At 40.0% G+C, this 17,774-nt stretch overlaps 1 protein-coding gene across 1 annotated transcript in view; it reads left to right on the forward strand.

Annotated features, from left to right (window-relative positions):
• TPH2 (tryptophan hydroxylase 2) overlaps positions 1-17,774 on the forward strand; it is a 94,882-nt gene that overhangs the window by 68,101 nt on the left and 9,007 nt on the right. The window contains exon 9 of the mRNA XM_017867500.1: positions 17,442-17,537. Coding sequence (XP_017722989.1) covers positions 17,442-17,537 — 96 coding nt within the window. The remainder of the gene's footprint in view (positions 1-17,441; positions 17,538-17,774) is intronic.

Consider the following 17,774-nt stretch of genomic DNA (forward strand, 5'->3'; position numbering starts at 1 on the left):
CAGTGATTAGAAATCTCTTTGCTCTCTTCTTAGAAATATTGCAATTTGCTTAGAGTTTTATAGGCTTGTCACTTTAGTAAGGATGGGCATTTCTGGACTATTTCTGATGGGTGAATTTCACACTGGGGAAATGTCTCCTAGAAAAAGGAAATGCTGTCATTTGAGGGCTTAAATCCAGACTAGGGGTAAGTAAGAAATGCTGTTAGGTTTGGGAGGAATGAATCACCTTGTGAGGGGGGTGCTCATCATTTTTTTCAGGATCTGAAAGTCTGTCCTTTAGAATGTCCATAAAAAATCATCTCTTCAGCAACGAAGAGGAGGCTGATGCAAGGTGACTCAGGGACTTCTTTACTGAGGGGGCTTTAAAGTCTTTACAAAAATCTTTTTTCCTCTTTCTTATTAAAAAGGTAATATATATTTATTGTAGAAAATTTTAAAACATAGATAAGGAGGGAAAATAAAGATCACTTACACTATCACAGCAGCAATAAACACTCTTAACATTTTGGCATATAGTCTTCTAGTTTTTCTGAAGTCATTTTGCCAAGTCAAATAAGAACTTAGTAAATGGAAGTTCTGTCATTGGAAAAAGGAGCATGGAGGTGTGCATCCATTTATCAAACACTTGTGCTGTCAGGAGAGTCTTTATCTTTTATATCTACAGAGGAAAGAATAAATTGGGTATATTCTAGAAATATGGGGTTTGTGACTTCCACTCAACTAAGTTGCGAAGTGTTTTAGTGAACATTATCTGTGACTAATGAGTTTTGTTTGCTTTTCCTTCTTTGTTTTGAGAAAAAGTTGAGCAGATACCACTTTTTAATTAAATAATTGTTTTCCACACATATTTCCTCAATCTTCAAATTTTCCTTTAGTTCTGTCCCCATTAGTGAGAGCCATTTTCATCCAGTCTAATCAATACTTGCCCCTTTCATTGTTCTAATTTTGAGTTTAGATCATAAATATACACCTGCCAGTAGCAAAAGTATTCTACAGCTCTCCCACTGCACTTGGTCCCAGACACTCAAACTAGTAGGGCGTAAAAGGGAAACTGGAATCCACAAAATAGAGTGAACTCTACTGTATATGACACTATGCAGTTTTCCAGAGCTGTGCACTGTAGGGACCTGCTACTGAGGCAGTATAGTATAGTGGGTAATTCAGAGTGCAAGTTTTGGGGTTAACTTACCTGGGTTTATACCCAGGTTCTGTCACTTACTGGCTGGATGAGGTTAAAGAGAAGATTATTCATAACACTTGTTAAAGAATGCTAAGGAAGACTTTATGCAGGACTATCAGGATAGGTGCAGAAACCATTGCAATCGAGTTTTGCAGTAAGGGAGGGAGATTAGGCTCAAATCCTGATACAACCAAGAAAAGTGAGACTTTATAGCCAAGAAACAGGGTTGTGGAGGTGGTGGTCAGTGCATGGAGAGTTACTAAGAGGAAACCTCAGGGGCAAGGGAGAATTCTGGCTAAACCGACCTAACTGGACTCTTGTGGAAGACAGGCCAGGATGATTCAGACATCATCTGGGGAAAGGTAGGGGATGAGGAATCTGATCAGATTCTGAGGATGATCAAATATCAAGGGTGATTCCAATCAGATATTGAGGGCGATCAGATGTCAAGGGTAAGGGATTCTGGCTAAATTAAACAATTTAGCAGGATTCTTGCTAACATTGGACAATGTAGACATGAGTACAGAAGCACCAAAGTCAAGGTGTCACTGGAAAAATGGCTCAGAGGAACCTGATTAGAGTTTAGTTAAGATGAAGATCTTTGTCAGTAACCTTGGACAAGTTACTTAACCTCTCTGTGCCCCAGTTTTGTCATCTTTAAAATGAGGCTAATGGTACTATCCAATCTTGTAGAGCTGTTGTGAAAATTGACGAGATCATGCATTGCGAAGCTGCTTAGCACAGTGCTAAGTGTTCAAAAAATGCCAGCTAGCATGTTTCACATGAGTGTACTCTCAGACTTCTAGGTGGCCATATCAGAAAGCACTCATGTCCAGGAAAGGCCCCTGGAGAGTTTCTTACTTTCTTCTGTGACCTTGGGTAATCCTCTAACATTCAGCAACTCACATTTCCCCTTCTGAAGTGCAGACTATGCAGTTTATATTACAGAATGGTTTTAGATGGAGATAGCATGCTACTTTGCAATGTAAAGTGTTTTAACCGTAAATAGTAGAGGTAAGGCCTCCCCTAAGAGATGTCGAGCTTCTCCTTGGAGATGGAGGAGGCTTCCCCTGAGTTAATAGCACACCTCCCCCAAGCCTAGAGAAAGGCAAGTCACAGGAAGCAGCTTGGGGAAAACAAATGAGAAAATATTGTTTGTGCCAGTGAGGGCCTGTGAAAGATGAATTCCTGACTAAACTTCTTAAGCAGATTAGGAGTGATGCTGTTCATAAATACATGCAGCCCTCCCTGAATAACTAAATAAAGCAATAAATTTGGGGTTTCAAATCTTAGCTGCTCCTCCTTATGAGTTCAAGCTGCTGAGAACTCCAGCCAGGTGTTTGCAGTTTGGCTGTAAGATGGCTTCATTAACATACAAGTATGCAAAGAAGCCATTGGAAGAGTTCCAAAAGATGTTGTTTGCTCTAGTTTTGATGCGTTTTGGATATGTCTTCATGTTTGTACACAGGGGTCCTATGTTGGTGTCTAACTAGCAAGGTTTAAAAGTTCTCTGTAATAAAACAAGGGGATGTACCTTAAAATGACATGCTTTAGAAACATATAATTGTTTAGCTCTCACAAAAACTTTTTTTTGGCTGTTCACTTTTTCCTCTTTCAAATCTAATTAAGGAGTCTTAGTTCTTCCAAGAAAAAAGCCAAGGCTATAATAGGCAAGGTAAGGGCATTGGATTTTGCTTCTTTGCAAAGGTGTTCTAGCAAAGGCATACTCTTATTGTATTCCTATTAAATATATTTTCCACAGCACTGATAGAATCAGTTATGGCCCATTCATTTATTCATTAAGTAATATTTACTGAGCAACTACTATGTGCCAGGACTGAGGAATTCAACTGTTAAACAGCTAGTCCTACTTTTTGGGAGCTTATAGTCTACCGAGGGATATAGATAAGTGAACAGGGACTTTATAGCTTGTGAAGGCAAAGATAGAAGAAGAAGGGCACTCACATCAGGTTCAGGGAGCAAGATGGCTGATCAAAGGTGGCTTCCTGAGGGGAGGCTTCTCTCAGCAGTCAAACTGGTAAAGTTTAATTTGCTGTTACATATGCTTACTGATAGAATAGATGTTAATACTTCAGGAAACGTTTGCATCTAATGGGTTATCTCTACATTGGAAAACTCCTTAGATTGAGATTCAGAAACTGTTGACCTATAATTAAGCCCATGCTTGTCTAATCAGAATGTAATTTCTTTGCAGAATCAGAACCCTGAGATGGGATGAGTTAGCCACACAGATAACGTTGTTCCTTATTGTCCCAGAGCAGGGAATCTTCAACTGGGTTATAGTTCTTACATTTATTTAGCATCTGACATGTGTTCATTCATGTGAGTCTCACAATTGCACTTCAAGGGAGGCAGGACTCATATTATCCCTTAACACAGTCCTGGTATTCATTCACATGATGCTGCACACACAATTGGTGCTTAATACAATTTTGGTGAGGAAAGGAATCCCCACTTTATAGGTGAATAAAGGGAAGTTCAGACAAGTTAAATGTTGTGTGTAAGACCATAATGCAGAATAATGGCAGGGGCTGAGACATGTTTTCTGAGTCGTGGTACAGTCTAGCAAACCACTTCTCAGGAGTTTAGGGTGTTAGGGTAAGTTGTGACCAGACGAGGCAGCAGAGGCCCTTGTTCATTGTCCTGGAGAGGCAATTTATTGCTACAAAGTGGATTTCAGGGTGTTTAAATCATGCAATCCTCTAAAAAAGAGATTACAAAGCAGCATCTTCTGGTCTGGTTAATATCTGAGGAGTGTGTGTGTGTGTGTGTGTGTGTGTGTGTATGCCTGCATCTTGCTTACGGTGTAAAAAATTGCTCATATTTACACATCAGAGGATATCACATGACATCCAGATTCTTAGCTTCTCTCAAAAACAAAAACAAAAGAAAACCAGCTTCTCTGGCAGTCAGATTGCTTTATACCAGTGACTAATTGGTCAGAGTTGAGTTGCTGTTGTCCCCTTAAATTGGGTTCATGATCCTCCACTGGGAAGTGGAACTTTGTCTTCAATCACCTGCCTGTCCTGCCTCTACTGATTGATTAGGGGAAGGGAAAGAGAAGAGAGGGATTGTCATTCTAAGCTTGGGATTGTCATTCTGGCTACCAGCTCTCTTCTTGGTAGCCAGAGCCAGAGAGTAAGTTGGCAAAATAACTTGTCATGAGACACCAGAAATATTTCAAGTCATCATCCTTTATTGTCTCATGAATTTTCACTATCCTTTACCAAACTAATTTTGTGTCCATCAAATAATGCAAACATAAGTAGAATGCTGTAAAGTAATATTACATAGTATTTTGTTTTGTGCTTTGTAATATGGCTTTTTAATAGAGACACAACTTATTATATTTCTAAACTAGCCTCATTGATTGTAATCTCAGCTCTCATGAACAGTGCTAATTGGAGTGCCATTTCCAAATGGTGAGACTAAGAGGACTAGTCTTCCTTTTGTGACTGACTTATTTATAGTGTGTGTTCCTCATTGACTTTCAATAGGCCTGTGTTGTGTTTCTTAGGCGATCTAGGAGTCACAAAGGAAATGAAGGCACCTACCCCAGGGCAGGACATGGCAGAATGGCTGCAGGAAAGCTAGACAGACCCCTGTCTTTTCTGGCATACACCAAGCTCAGCTATCAAGAACACGATGTAAACATCAATTCTGGGGGTCTGTAATGTTCAGTCACTCCGGGGACAGAAGGAGGATAGTGTGGTATGGTAAAAAACAGCATAGTCTTTGGGGGTTAGGCACACTTAATTCCAATCTACTTCTGTTGCCCTTAAATTTGCAGAAGTTACTCAAGCTACATCTCAGTTTCCCCATCTGTGAAATGGAGGATTTAGCACTGGCAAATAATATAACTTCAATAAGTAGTAGTTATTTTATTTTATCCATTTTACACACAGGGAACCTAAAACTCAGAATGGTTAGATAACGTCTCCAAGGTCAAGTAAATGACAAAGCATGCCCTTGAACCTTGGTCTCTCAATCCAAAGTCAATGCTCAAACTACCACATTACATTACTTTCATAGTGTCTGCCTCTCAGGGTTGTTGTGAATATGATGTAAAGTGCTTAACACTGTGTCTGGTGGAGTGCAGGCTTCAGTAACTGGCAGTGATTATTATTAGAGAGAGGTGAGCTCAACTGAGCTTAAATGCCTTCTAGAGGTTCAATTACCAAAAGACCCTCAGTGTGACAGGGACCCCAGTTCACAGGTGTATCTTCTCAGTCCCATTTACACATATAGATGCTTGGTGTCAGCTCTGAGTATGAGAGATGATGATGCTAGTGGTGATGGTTAGTGACTAGAAAAGAAACATGACTTCATTAATAAAAACTTAAAATAGAAGACTGCTCAGTGCAATGGAGTGGCAAGAATGACTCTCCCTGCCAAACATACATTTCTCGTCAGCTTTCAGACATAAAATCATCTTCCAGGATTCTCTGTCTTGTGTGGAAAGAAATAGGGGAGAAAGTGCAAGCTCCTTAGACCTAATGTCTAGGAGGGTGTTGCTTTTAGTAATGCAGGAATAAAAATAAAATGACCCTCTAAAAGGCAGTGGTGACTACCCACAGCTCACGTGGGAGTCAGTAAAACCTCATTTTCATAGTAGCATTCGAGAGCTGACCTTTAAAATCACCACATCTGGGGAGAATGTGTGATTTGATGCAGAACATTTTAGGACATGCCAAAGGATGAATGGCTGAGAATGCGCTCATCAGTTTTCTTTTTCAAGGAGCTCAGAATTGCTTAGATTATAAAAGTCAGTTCCTGGGCACTGCCAAAGCTATAGAATTTGCTTAAGCAGGTCTTCTGTGCAAAGTAGATGAAGCACATATATAAATGGAATGCTGATCCATGAACCTGATATGAAAATGATATGTACCTGTGTGTGTGTGTGTGTGTCCGTGTCCTCACAGTGAAGTTTAGCTATTTCAAGGTAGCTAGTTATGTAAGTTCAACAAAGCGTCATTTGGGAAAAGATGGATTTGCTTTAAAAGAAGAGCCAAATTCTGTCAATTGCTTTGTTATGGAGATGTTACACTGAGGCTCATGTACTATTTCTAAGGTTCGATGAGTGAGACTGCTGAATATAAAACTAGCTTTTGATTCGTGAAACTCAAAATACCTGCAGGTCCAGAAGGAATAAAAGAAGCCTGTTTGTATTCGTAAAACCCATTTTTAAAGAGACATTGAATTTTGTAAAAAACAGAATTGGATGGATGGACATCTCACAGATTCATCTCCAAGAAAAAATAGCATCTGTCTGATCTTGTGTTTCATCATCTGCTAAATGAAGGTCTGGGCAGTGATGCTGATAGAAATTCCTCATAGGTGCTAATTCTAAGCAGGTTGGGCTGTGAGGCGCTTTGGAGCTTGGATCTATTACAAACTCCTCCATTCCCTAGCATTTTCCCTGGCTAGTCTCCAGTTGGCTACAACCTTCAAAAGCAGCAAACTGAAAACTTTCCCCTGACATTTTTGGATGAGAATCCAGATGTCAGAATCAATGGGTCTTCAGAGTTGCTGCTTGTAATGCAGGAGACCAGAAACCGCTTAACCACAAAACTGCTGCCTATCTTCTGTAGGAGCTACCTGCCAACCAACATTCATCCATGCTCCAAAAGGCCTGTGGTGTCTTAGGGCCTGACTGTGGCAAGGAGGCTGGTTCCACCCTTCCTCACTGACTTGGGGACCACTGGCTATTGTTTAAAGGGACTAGAGAGAGAGGTCAAAGAGCAGATATATTTCTAAACCTATAAGTGAAAACCACTTTGATGGCTACTGTAGACTTTTACAGTCTGTAATACTGGAAAATTGACTGAGGTTAGTAATGACTCACTTAGAAGGCTGGCATTGGCTCTGTTGGCATGCCCTGCAGGGCAACTCTTCTTGCTTATCTATTTCCTCCCTCCCTCTCTTTCTCTCTTCCTACCTTGGCTATTTGCTGAGTACCTTCTGCATGTCAGGCAGGATGATAGAGAGCAGGAATTAAACAACAAGAACAACAAGAACAACAAGAACAACAACAACAACAAAAGTCAGACCCTGTTCCTGATTCCAGGAAGCTCAGGGTCTGGTGGAGAGGACAGGCAGGAAGACTGGCAGTTTCTTTGTGGATTCATATGGGCTACCTTGGGAATAGGAAGAGGGCCACCTAACCAGCCAGATGGACACGAATAAGACAAAGGGGCTGGGCAATGACAAGAGCATTCCAAGCAGAGAGAACACAGTGTGCCCAGGTGGTATCTGCAGAGAGCAGGATCAGTCTGTGCAATTGCCACTAGTTCCCCATGGGGTGGACAATCGGGAGGAAGAGGGTTGAGCAATGAAGGTGGAGAGAAAGCGATGGCTAGACCATGGAGGGCCTTTTCTGCCACCTAAAGAAGTTTGGACTTTTACTCTAGAGCAGTGAGACAATGAAAGGTTGTCACTGGGCTACCAGATGGTTGTCATGACCTACCATTGAGTGTTGGAGATGGGAGTATCTTAGATGGGTCTTGCCAGAGTTTTAAGTGTGGGCCAACTGCTTGGGTGGCACCAATGTCAAATGAATGCATGACATTCCTGTTAGTCCTTAAGTGAAAGGAAGAGATTGGGGTATATTTCTTTCTTCTTTTTTTTTATTTTAGAAAATACCATTAAAGGCTGGTATAGGAACTAGTGTTAAATAATAAGTCAGGTGGCCTTCTTTGCAGTTGAAAATGCTCCCGGATAAGCTGAGGAAGGGGCAGTAAAACTGAAATGGCCAGAGAACACTTAAACACAATCATCCATTTATTCTTGAAAGCAACCCAAAAGATATAGGAAGTAATAGTTAAGAAACACACAGAAACATTCAGACTAAAACAGCGCTGCTGAAAATTGCCTATGTCGACGTATTCTTCAATAAAAGTTGTTTTCTGCTGACGCTTTTTTTTTCCTTCCTATGGATGTCCCTCTTATATTTGATGATCAATTTTCCACAAGGTTTGCCATAATGTTTCCTCAGAGCTTAGGTTTTTACATTTTAATTCATTCGATGACTGTTCTTAACCTAAGACAATGTATGCTGTTTTCACAATTCAGGGTCATCTTTTTCTAGCTGACAAGATGTTTCTCAAATTCCAACTCTTCTCTTTTCTCCACTTGTTTTTCCCTCTCTTGCTTTGAGGAGAATCACTGGTAAAAGAGGCCATCTCTGCTGGTCTCAGGGGAGCCTGTGATCTGGTACATTCTGTAATTTGACTGACCTCCACCTTCCTATGACGTGCCTTTTGGGTTCCCTGAAATCACCCCCATCCCTCCCAATACCTCAGGCCAGTGTCCTAGACCATTTACTTTTTCCAATAACTTCTCTACTTGCAATCCTTCTAAGATCCCATTTCTCCTTCAAAATTTGGCACAAGCTTCATATTCTTCACATCCTGAGACAGATAAGCAACGATGATTTCAAGATAGAATGAAATGTTTGTGGTAGGAGTAAAAACAGGAGAGATTTATTATTATCATTAGTCCCTCTGTATCCATAGTGTGCTTTCTTGAGCAGAGAGACCATCTCTTTAGCTACTTTTGTCATCTCAACTAGAGAGTAGCACAGCGGAATTTAGTACATTTAATTTAAAAAATGTGGTTTGATGAAGTTGTGACCTACTGATTGCTATGGACCAGCCCTAATGTCTTCCAGCTCTAAGTTTCGAACATTTTTTACACTCTAGCTGGGGTAGGTGGTAAAGGGGTGAGAGTGGGAGGGGACCCTGAGGGGTCTTCACCTTTTCAACAGCAGTGAAATGGTGGGTTTCATTGAGAGGCTCAAACAGAGTATATGGTAAAGTATGAGAATAGAAATCTAGGTGTAGCTGTAGTCACAAAAGACATTTGGACCAGTGGTACTTGGAATCTATATAATGACCACATCCCAAATCTGTGAATGCTTGATTAGTGGCTTCCTATTGCCAAAGGGAGACTTCAAGATGTGACATGTGTGGCTTGTGATTATAGAGCAGCTGCAGCCCCAGGATTGCACAGAACCATGTTAGTGAGGACTAGAACTCTGGACCAGCCCTAACATCTTCCATCTCAAAGTTTCTAGCATTTTACAGTCTTAATTTACATAGGACTAGCCAAGGGCAAAATAATAAAGCATGCAAAAACCTGTTTTCTGCTATCTCTTGAAGCCTAGTCCCAGAATTTTTTTTTTTTTTTTTTTTTTTTTTTTTTTTTTTTTTTTTTTTTTTTTTTTTTTTTTTTTTTTTTTTTTTTTTTTTTTTTTTTTTTTTTTTTGAGGAGTCCCACTCCCTCACCCAGGCTGGAGTGCAGTGGAGTGATCTCGGCTCACTGCAACCTCCGCCTCCCTGTTTCAAGTGATTCTCCTGCCTCAGCCTCCCGAGTAGCTGGGATTACAGGCACCCATCCCCATGTCTAGCTAATTTTTATATTTTCAGTAGAGATGGGGTTTCGCCATGTTGGCCAGGCTGGTTTCAAACTCCTGACCTCAGGCGATCCACCCGCCTTGGCCTCCCAAAGTGCTGGGATTATAGGCGTGAGCCACCATGCCCAGCACAGAAAAATTTTTAACTCAAGAATCCTTGCTCTGCAAAACAAAGCATTGGTGTAGTCGTTGATGCCTTAGTGTGATTTGGCTTTATGTGTGACTCTTAGGAGTATTTGGAGTTTAAATGATTGAAGAAACAACAAAAATTGATGTCTGGTGGGAGGTTTGAATGAATGATGTTGGGATAGATATTTCAGAGGCAGTGGGACCTCCATAGTTTAAGCAATGCAGACTCTGTTTTCACTTCTGATTTCCGATGTTGATTTTTGTCACCTTAAAACTTCTATTCCAAAGCTTCCTGTTTAGCTATCAGGCCTCATTCTTATTTCAGTACTATTGTCATTTGCAATTTAATCAAGATTAAGGAATCTTGGTTAAAGGTGGGAAAACACTTGCTGCTTGTAAACTGACATTTTGATATAGCAAAATTCCAACTCTAGTAGCTGGGGTAGGTGGTAAAGGGGTAAGTGTGAGCGGACCTTGAGGGGCCTTTACCTTTCAACAACTTTGTAAGTGTATACATTGACATGCTAGTTGTCTCAAAACTAGATGGAAAATGTTAGCAAAAACACTGTGAAAGGAAGGCTGTCAGCCACAGAGCCCTTTTATGTGTTTTTATATGCACTTACCAAAGCTACAGCCGCTGATGTTAGAACATCTTTGAGTGATATTCTTCTTTTCTGAGATTTATCTTTTTGTTATGACGTGGGCCCCTAATAGCACAGATGCTTGCTAGACTAGCATCCGATCAGGATCCTGGAATTCCCAGCTTTATAGACATTGAGCCTTTATTTGCTAGATCATGAAGAAGTGACAGTGGTGGGGAGGGTGCGGGGGATGAAATCTAGAAAGGGATGGGGCAGTGTCAGTGGCTGGGGTCATGGGGAGCATAAAGTGGTAGCTATTTACACTCATCCTGGAAATATTTCAGTATTTCAACAACAGGAATGGCTGTGCCAGTGTGACTAGCTGACAGTGGCCCTGTATCCATAAGTGCAGTTACTGATAAGAAAAGAATGCTGGATTTGTAGTCGGGAAACTTGTGTGTGATTCCTAGCTTTGGCAACCACTAGTTTTGGAACTGGGCAAACCACTTGAACTTTGAGTCTCAGTATTCCCATCTGTAAAATGGAAATAATAAGTGCTCTATCTACTTCACAATGGGCAGTAAGGTAACATATGTGAGAACACTTTATTAAATGAGGAAGGCTTCTTCTGGCTAAGTTTTCCTATTATTTTGTTATTTCTGTATAATTGATGAATTCTGTTCTTTAGTGATAATATCAATATGGAGCATTTATTTACTCAAACACCAAATATTGTATTGCTGATCTTTTGGGTTGGGCTGCTTTTACACATATTTTTCTTGTTCCCTTCCTAAGTGATGGTGTGGGTTTGGAAGCTACGTAACTAAGCTTTGTTAGAACTGTGTACAAGATAAGGTTAACTAGGGTCTGAGGACCTGAGGGATTATCTTATAAGTGAAGTGCACCAAATTTAGCGTATAACTTTTTGTTATGTTTGGTATATCTCAAACCAATCTCAAATCCATCTTAAAAGGGTCCTTTTAAGTTCTCTTTGATAACTTCTTGCTTCCTGCCTATGTGCTAGATATATAGATAATGGAATTCTAGATGTGGAATGATGTATGTGATTATTTTAAAATATATGCTACCAATATGCAAGATCAAATTTTTAGGGAAGGCGATAGAGAAAATATATCACTCAGTCACTTCCTTGCTTACTCAGGAATTTCTTTCTTTTTTTTTTTTTTTTTTTTTTCTTTTTTGAGACGTGAGTCTTGCTCTGTCGCCCAGGCTGGAGGCAGTGGCCGGCCTCTCAGCTCACTGCAGCTCGCCTACCGGGTTTACGCCATTCCCCTGCCGCAGCCTCCCGCGAGTAGCCTGGGACTACCAGGCCCGCCACCTCGCCCGGCTAGTTTTTTTGTTTACGAGAGCACAGGTTTCACCTGTACGCCAGGAGGTCTCGATCTCCTGACCGTGACGCCATACCCGGCCCTCGCAAAGTGCCTGGGATTACAGGCTTGAGCCACACCCGCCCGGCCAGGAATTCATTTCTTAAATACGTGTGTAAGCCAATTTCCTTGGAGTAAGTGGGAATTCCTCCTAGAAGTTTATATGTATCATTTTAATCTAATATGTGAATATTCAAAGACCCTTAGGAAGAGGCTGTGTAATTATTTCAAGGAAGGATGCAGAGGGAGTGAGAGGAGGGAGGCAAAAGGGCCCTTCAGTAGGGAAATGGGAACAGTAAATTTCTTTCCCATCAAGTGTTCCTTGACAAAGTCATACATCTCTTTAATTGTGACCTTAGCAAGAACTTCAGGTGCCTAATGCCAAACATAACAAGGGTTTTGCATAGAGTGCTTCTATAAATCACCAGGTGACACCATTACATATTTTATTGGTGTGATTCTGTGTCTGCGGACTTGGTCCCTTCAAGCTTTTGCCACTGCCCCTTTGGCTAGGCCGGAACTGCTGCGAGAATGGTATACTACCAGTAGTGATCTGAAGATGGCAGCATTGGGCGACCTATCTCATTTTCCTAAGCACACTCACTGCAGCTCCGGTCCACAGCGTGTTTGGATTTCAGATTGTCACTCAGACTTTCTTCTGCTTAATGACTATATGTATGTAAATGCCTCTGCCATTATTCCATAAAAGAGGTCTGAGCTATCATTTCTGTTTTGTTTTTTAGTTAATGATTATATGTAATTATATCCAAATAAAATATTTATAAATAATTACATGTCATTAATGGCATGTAAAATTTGGAATTCATGAGCACCAGCTTTGATGAAAGGTACCCTTCAATTTGGGAGGTGTTAGTCTTAGTGTTATTATTTGTTTCTGTTTAAAAGACATTAGTCGCCAAGAATCTGCAATTTTCTTTTACAGATATTCTTACAAGTCTCAGCGTATTTTTATTTTTTTTTCTTGATAATAGGTAGGATTATTCATTTGATAAATCTCTAAGGAATATATTATAGAGCCACATCTGGAGAATTCTCTGAGGAAACCAAATTATATTTTCTTAAACTTTCATGAAGCAATTCGTTATCCTCAACTTCTGAAGGGTCTTCAGGGGTCTTTGAGTGCAACTCTAAGTAGGCTTTGCATTTAAAACTGTAGCAATGTGTGGTTGTCCCCTCCTCCTGATTAGTGATCATGCCCTATGCATTCTGAGGTCTTCACCAGTATTGAAAACAGAAAGAGAAAAAGAAAGAGAAAAATTATCCTAAGCAAGTTTGTGATTCAAATTTTGCTAATAACCTAATTTCAGATGCAACTTACCATTTCTCTTTATCTGTTAGCCACACATGGAGCTGCAAATAGAAAACTGTCTCAAACCAAAAGGATTAATTCTCTAAACAGAATGGGCTGCAGAAACAGCATTTAGGGGCCTTCCTTGGTTGAGGACAGCAGGAAACCAAAGGGAAAGGTAAATAGGGAATGAGCAGATGGCAGTATGTAAGGCCAGAGTTTCTGGAAGGACTCCCAGATGAGGTCTGGGGCCAGAGAGCATTCTGAGCAATGGGAAGGAAGAGCATAGGGGCTCTTTCCTCTGAGATTGCTCTGATTCTAGAAGCACATTAACCAAAGACACACTGGGTGAGAGATTTAGCTTTGAATCTTTAGTTGAATTGGTGCAGACCTACCTTTTAATTCCTACCTTAAACTAGAATGGTTTGCTAAATCTATGTGAAGACGGTGTCTATGGCACACCAGATTTTTTCAGAGGCTCTCTTAGTGTGTTTTGGTTTAGATCATAAATGTGACCATGAATTATGTATGCATTGATTTAGCATAAAAAAATTAAACATGTGCTTAATAGGCTGACCCAAATGCTCCTGTAGCTGGCTCTGAATGTGTATTTTGGATGCTTTTGAATTTGACAGCACATTTTTTCCACAAGCTCTTCTATATTCAATGTTAAGGCTCCAAGGATTTCATGTCAGGTGTTGTAAGTGCAATATAAATTAGGAAAATCAGCCAAAGGCACACTAAGAAGATACTGTGACATTCTAGATTTCCTCCATTTTAGACTTCCATTTCTCCATTATTTGGTTGTGAAGGAAAATTATGCATCTATTAATTTGTTTATCTAGAAACTTTAAAATGTGACAGATGTTGATGTCAAGCTCCTTAAAATCCTGAGCTCTAGATCTCTTAAATGTCACCGTCTAGACTGCTCCTGGGTAAATCACTTCATCTTCCTCAACTTGAATTTTCCTTTTGGTAAAATAGGAGAGCTGAACGTCCAGGATACTTCCAAGCCTTTGTTCTGTATTCTATGACTGTATGATTACTTCCCTTAATTGCATCCAGAATTATGCAAATTTTTTGGAGGATATACTTGAAGACTGTATTTTAGCTTTTCAACATGTATTTACATTTTTTATCTTGGTTCTTCTCCTAAGAGCTCTGTGATATTTACTTCTCCCAACTCCCTGCCATCCTTGGCCCAAGTCATACTCCTGTTCACTCACCACTCTTGTGTGCCACTGCCTTCTAGCTGGTCTGTTTCCACTCACTGTTGCTCCCCTACAATCTATTTTCCATGCAGTACCTCCATGACCTTTTGAAAGCTAAGTTAGTACATATCTTTCACCTGCCTAGAACCCTCCAGTAACTTCCCATTGCTCTTGGAAATAAAAACCTATTCCTGCCTCAGGGTCTTTACACTTGCTGTCCTCTCTTCTAGGAACATCATTTTCCCTATATCCTTGCACAACTGCCTTTTTAATTTCTTAATGAAAAGCTGCTTTTAAAGCTGTTTGCAGCTTAAACATTACCCCTTCACAGAAACTATCTCTGACCCTTTTTCTAAAATAGTCACATTCCCTGCTTAATATTTGACATATTATATGGTTTTGTTATATATATAAAATGTATTCCACCTGACATTATCTGGCTATTGATTTTTGGTTTTGTTATTGCCTGTCTCATCCCAGTAGCATATATGCTTCATGGGATCACAGAATTTGTTGCCTTGTTCATTGCATATCCTTAGCATCTAGGGCAGAGTCTGGCATGTAATAGTTGCTCAAGAAGTATTTGTAGAGTAGGTGAATGAATGGGGGGATGGATGTCACAGAATAGATGAACGAATGGATGGATTGATGTCACAGGCAGGAAAACTACAACCCTGGGATCAGAGTCACATAGCTAATTAGAAGCAGAACTCAGACTAGGACTCGGATCCCTTTGTGTGTTTCTTTCTTCCAGGTCATTCTGCCACATGCCAGTTTAACTTAGAGATCATTAATTCATTCACCATTTATTTATTAACCCAGTGCTTATTGAGCTCTTGTTATCTTTCACACACTAGTCTAGATCAGTTGTTCTCAACCAAGGATGATGTTGCTCTCCTGGGAACATTTGCCAATGTCTGCAGACATTTTTGGTTATTACAAAGGGGGTGGGGATGATACTGACACCTAGTTAGTAGAGGCCAGAGATGCTGCTAAACATCCTACAATGTACAGGACAGACTCCCACAACAATTAGGTAGCCTAAAATGTCAATAGTGCTGACTTTGGAAAACCTGGTCCTAAATGAACAGAGATACCTGCTTTTGTGGAGTCTATAGTCTAGTGTGGGGGGATAGATGATAAGCAGCACATATCATGCATACAGAAATTGCAGTCTGTGTCAAAAAGTGGTTCATAGAAAGAATGAAAAGGTGGAACAGAGTGAGGAGGAGTGCTGGTAGGTGCTGTAGGTTGTGATAGAGGGTAGGAAGGGCTGTTATTTTATCTTATTTTTGAGATGCAGTTTCGCTCTTGTTGCCCAGGCTGGAGTGCAATGGCATGAACTCAGCTCACTGCAACTTCTGCCTCTTGGGTTCAAGTGATTCTCCTGCCTCAGTCTCCTGAGAAGCTATGACTGTATGATTACTTCCCTTAATTGCATCCAGAATTATGCAAAATTTTGGGGATATGCTTGAAGGCTTTTATAGGCACACCACCATGCCCAGCTAATTTTTGTATTTTTAGTAGAGACGGGGTTTCACCATATTGGCCAGGCTGGTCTTGAACTCCTGACCTCAGGTGATCTGATTGCTTCGGCCTCCCAAAGTGCTGGGATTACAGGAGTGAGCCACCACGCCCGGCCTAGGGCTGTAATTTTAGCCTCTTTGGAAGGTAAATCAGGAAAAAAAAATTTACTTCTGGAGGTTAAGCTCCATGACCTGGAAATGATCAGTCCTTTGGGTCCAGCCCAGTGCTGCAGAGCTTTGGATAATTCAACCTCAGAGATCACCCTCACATCAAAAAAATATATAACCTTCCTGAACCAAGGGACATCTTAGCCTCCAAATAAAAATAGAGAAAACTGCCATGTGCTGGAAATAATAATTATTTTCTGCCCCTTTTCAGGAGTGTTTAAATTCTCTTTCTTAACACCTTCAGTGCTCTATCATCACTAATGCAGGACAGTGTTAATTTGATGGAATTTTTATTGCTTGTTGTCAGCATCGCACTTTTCTTTCAGAGCAAAAATAGTGTGAGTTCAGCCTCTCTCAACAGCACTGCAAGATTTTTTTTTTCTCATTGTGCAGAGATTCCTCTGTCTGTTTAGGTTGATTTCCTAAACCCAACAGAAACAATTTAAGATATTAATGTCCTGGGGAAGTTGTAGTAGTTGTTGATGCTGATAAAACTTGGGCTAAGAAAGTGTGTGTGTGTGTATGTGTGTGTAACAACCGCCCCACTGCTTTCCAATTTATATTAGATCAACTTACAGTTTTTTTTGACTTCATGATGGTGTGACAGTGACATGCATTCAGTAGAAACCATACTTCAAATTTGGAATTTTGATGTTTTCAACACTTTATTATGAAATAGGCTTTGTGTTGGATGATTTTGCTCAACTGTAGACTAATGTAAGTGTTCTGAGCACTGTTAAGGTAGGCTAGGCTAAGCTAGTCTGTTCAGCAGGTTAGATGTATTAAATGCATTTTCAACTTAGGATATTATTTTCAACTTACTGGGTTTATTGAAATATAAACCTATTGTAAGTCGAGGAGCATGTACCTACACAAATACATATATAAAGCTACACATGCATACACACATGCAAACATAGATATACATTTAAGATTTTACTAAAAAATTATACTAAAATTGTGGTTTTGGTAATTTGGTGTCATATAGAGGTACTTGCTTTCTTGGTTGCTCTCTTGTTTCTTTACCAAGCACTGGCACCAACAAATGTTTGTTGAATTGATAAACAAACTGCCAAAAGCAGTTAGCGATTACTGGATTCCAACTTATTTTTCCACATTTGCATAAACTGATTTATGTCACTGAAACACAATTTGGTAAATATTGGTAAATATATAGCATATTGTTATGGAGGTATCATTGTGATATATTTATTCATTTCTGTATCTGTGTTTTTTGTTTTTAAAATGATTGCAGGGGATATAATTTGACTCAGGACTTCTGAATTCAGGGAGCATAAGACTCTTAGTAGTTAATACTTTTTTCCTATACATTCAACCTAGGGAGAGAATATTAAGCAAGAGAATAGATTTCAATAAGTGTTCTCAATTTAAATGTATTTAAATTGATAATATTGAAGAAATTATGCACAGCACAGCATTTAGTTTTGGGTGCCATTTTATCCTATCAAATAACTCATTGACCAGTTCACTGGATGTGTGTTCATTTTTTTTCAGTGCTATTTCTTCACAATTGAGTTTGGTCTTTGCAAGCAAGAAGGGCAACTGCGGGCATATGGAGCAGGACTCCTTTCCTCCATTGGAGAATTAAAGGTATGAAGCTGTGAAAGAAAATACCCTTCCCATGCAAACTGGTTCAAAGTCACAGGAAATATTGATTTGTTTGTCTGAGCATTCCTACTCACAGATACTCCATAAATATTTAACATAGAGGATTTGGCACCTCGGATGTGGGTGCCGACCTCACTTTTTGCACTTCTGAAAATGGGTCATGCCTTTTTGGGTTTGTGGTGTGACTCAAATGGATGAGCAGCCATGTATATAAATCAA

The sequence above is a fragment of the Rhinopithecus bieti genome, unplaced genomic scaffold (genome assembly GCF_001698545.2).
Source record: "Rhinopithecus bieti isolate Rb0 unplaced genomic scaffold, ASM169854v2 scaffold_3874, whole genome shotgun sequence".
NCBI classification, from domain to species: Eukaryota; Metazoa; Chordata; class Mammalia; order Primates; family Cercopithecidae; genus Rhinopithecus; species Rhinopithecus bieti.